Below are 2,666 nucleotides of genomic sequence, written 5' to 3' on the forward strand. Positions count from 1 at the left end.
CTGTATTTTAAGGAAGAACATTTATTTATTTACAATACATTATTCATTCACAAAGAAAATTGGTGTCCTTAAAGGGTTGGATTTTCTCTTTCTTTTAGGAATTGAAGCATTAAGATCAGTTTCCAAAAGATGTTTTTTTTTATTGCTTTTCTTAATCAACGTCAGCCTTGGTGTGTAAACTTGTTCTAACCACTGTACTTAGCTAAAAACGAAAATCGAGCCCTAATTGCAAAATCTGGCAGTAAAAATTCCCCCAAATCCTTCAGCCCTGATTTGAACATTTGTCCCATTCGCTGCCATCGCCTTCACCGCTGTGCTGACGCTGAGGGACATGAACCAGATTGTTGCAGCCTGCACGCCAACAGCCGATCCATAATTCAGCGTCCTCGCTTCTCCTTCTTCTTCTTCTTCTCCTCCTTGCAGACTTTTCCATCAGAAGCAAGAAGCAGTGCGTGCAGTACCTGCCCTCGGAGAAGATGTGCGACAGCCCGGCGTCGTCCCACGGCAGCATGCTGGACTCGCCCGCCACGCCCTCGGCCGCCCTGGCCTCGCCGGCCGCGCCCGCCGCCACGCACTCGGAGCAGGCCCAGCCGCTGTCGCTCACCACCAAACCGGAGGGACGCATGCACCACCACCACTTCTCCCTGCCCGCCAAGGCGTCTGGATCCACATCTTCTTCTTCTTCTTCTTCCTCTTCCTCCTCCTCCTCCTCCTCCCATCTCTCAATCCCGATTGGCTCTTCAGGTGGCCATTCGACCACGCCTATCCTCAGCCGGCCAATCCCCTTCAGCTCTCTGCACCCCTCCATGCTCTCCCCCCCGTCCCCTTTCCACCAGGCAGCCCTTCACTCCCATCATGGCTTGTTCCAGTCGCAGCCCCTCTCCTTGGTCACCAAACAATCCGACTGAGTGAATTCGATAAAGAAAGAAGAAAGAAAAAAATGCCATTTTTGTCCAGCGTGTTGTGCTGTATATTGCTTTTCTTTACAACAACTAGGTATTAGAACTGCTTTTTTTCTAAAAAAAAAATTAAAAAAAATGAAAAGGAAGAAAATATTATTGGTCAATATTTGACCGTCTCCTTTTCTACGTCTCTCAATGAAAACAAAATGTATTTTTTTGTAAAGTTTTACCGCAGAACTGGTTTCGTTTCTTTTCTTTGTTTTGATGATGATGATGATGATGATGATGATGATGATGATGATGCATTTATCCAAATGATCCTCTTGTATAAAAGAACCATTGTACATAACGTTTCTTTATATAAAACAAAAAAAAATAAAAAAAGGAACAAAAACACGTTTTCTTTTTAGCCAAAAGCTGATTAATGTTAGTGTTAAGTTGAAGTCATAGTGCTGGCCAATAAGTGCAGCCAGCCCCTTTTTTTTCAATTTATGAGTGTGTGCCCCCCCCACACCTTTGTTGACATGTTAAAATAAACATTTGAAAATTGTTTCTTAAAAGCAAATGTCTCGTCTTGGTCTTTTCACGTTTCTACCAGCCCATGTGTTTGACTTTTAATAAAGCGAGCTTTCTGTAACGAGGTGTTTTGGATTCATATTCTGCAAAACTAGAACTAACCAACTTCTTATTCAATGAGTTTCCTTTAATTTCATGACTATTTACATTGTAGAAACTATGAATGAACACATGTGGAATTATGTACTTAACCCTCGTGTTGTCTTCCCGTTAACCGTCAACTTGTCCTTCCAGCTGAAATTGAGAATACATATATTTTTTTGTGCTTTTCCGATGTTTTTGTCACTATTTCTCACTTTTTCCATGTTTTTGGCACTATTTTAAAAACCTGAGCTGGTTTAATAACAGGTTTAACACTTATTCTTGGAATTCATGGTCAACAAACCTCATTTATATGAAACGTTTTAGTTTAAAAGGCAGAAATTATGAATTATTTTGACTGATAATTAAGATCGGAGGATGTTGAGTGGATCTCGGATGGCTAGATGTCAAAGTTTAGTCCGGATACTGGTTTGAAACCATTAAAAAAAGAATTCAAATGCTATAAGATTAAATAAAACACCCAAAAAATTCAATGAACGTAATCATTCATTTCACCTGAAGAATGTTTTATGGAATCATTCATGTTGTTTTTGGAAAATATGGTTGAAAGAAATCCATATTTTTGATATAAAACACTAAAACGGGTCAGTTTGACCCGAGGACAACACAAGGGTTGACAAAAAAGTGTGAAATAACTGAAAACATGTCTTATATTCTAGTTTCTTCAAAGTACCCCCCCCCCCCCCCCCCCCCCCCCCCTTTGCTCTGATTTGCTCTTGTTATTCTCTTGATGAGCTTCAAGAGGTCGTCACCTGAAATGGTCTCCCAACAGTCTTGATGGAGTTCCCAGAATGCTCAGCACCTGTCGGCCCTTTTGCCTTCACTCTGCGGTCCAGCTCTCCCCAAACCATCTGGATTGGGTTCAGGTCTGGGGACTAGGGAGGTGCAGCACTCCATCACTCTCCTTCTTGGTGTTTGGGGTCATGGTCCTGTTGAAAAATAAATGATGGTCCAACTAAACGCAAACTGGGTGGGATGGCATGCCGCTGCAGGATGCTGGTTCAGCCCTGCTGGTTCAGGATGCTGTGGTAGCCATGCTGGTTCAGGGTGCTGTGGTAGCCATGCTGGTTCAGGATGCTGTGGTAG

General features: G+C 42.5%; 2 protein-coding genes across 2 annotated transcripts in view; both read left to right on the plus strand.

The window, feature by feature from the left end:
* The window catches only part of LOC117944255 (transcription factor 7-like 1-B), a 5,561-nt gene extending 4,288 nt beyond the window's left edge, over window positions 1-1,273 (plus strand). The window contains exon 5 of the mRNA XM_034870909.1: window positions 424-1,273. Within this exon, the coding sequence (XP_034726800.1) occupies window positions 424-908 (485 nt within the window). The 3' untranslated portion in view covers window positions 909-1,273. The remainder of the gene's footprint in view (window positions 1-423) is intronic.
* Window positions 1,274-2,560: 1,287 nt separating this feature from the next.
* Window positions 2,561-2,666, plus strand: part of tgoln2 (trans-golgi network protein 2) — a 13,324-nt gene continuing 13,218 nt past the window's right edge. The window contains exon 1 of the mRNA XM_034872321.1: window positions 2,561-2,608. Within this exon, the coding sequence (XP_034728212.1) occupies window positions 2,561-2,608 (48 nt within the window). The remainder of the gene's footprint in view (window positions 2,609-2,666) is intronic.

This window comes from Etheostoma cragini, chromosome 5 (genome assembly GCF_013103735.1).
Source record: "Etheostoma cragini isolate CJK2018 chromosome 5, CSU_Ecrag_1.0, whole genome shotgun sequence".
NCBI classification, from domain to species: domain Eukaryota; kingdom Metazoa; phylum Chordata; class Actinopteri; order Perciformes; family Percidae; genus Etheostoma; species Etheostoma cragini.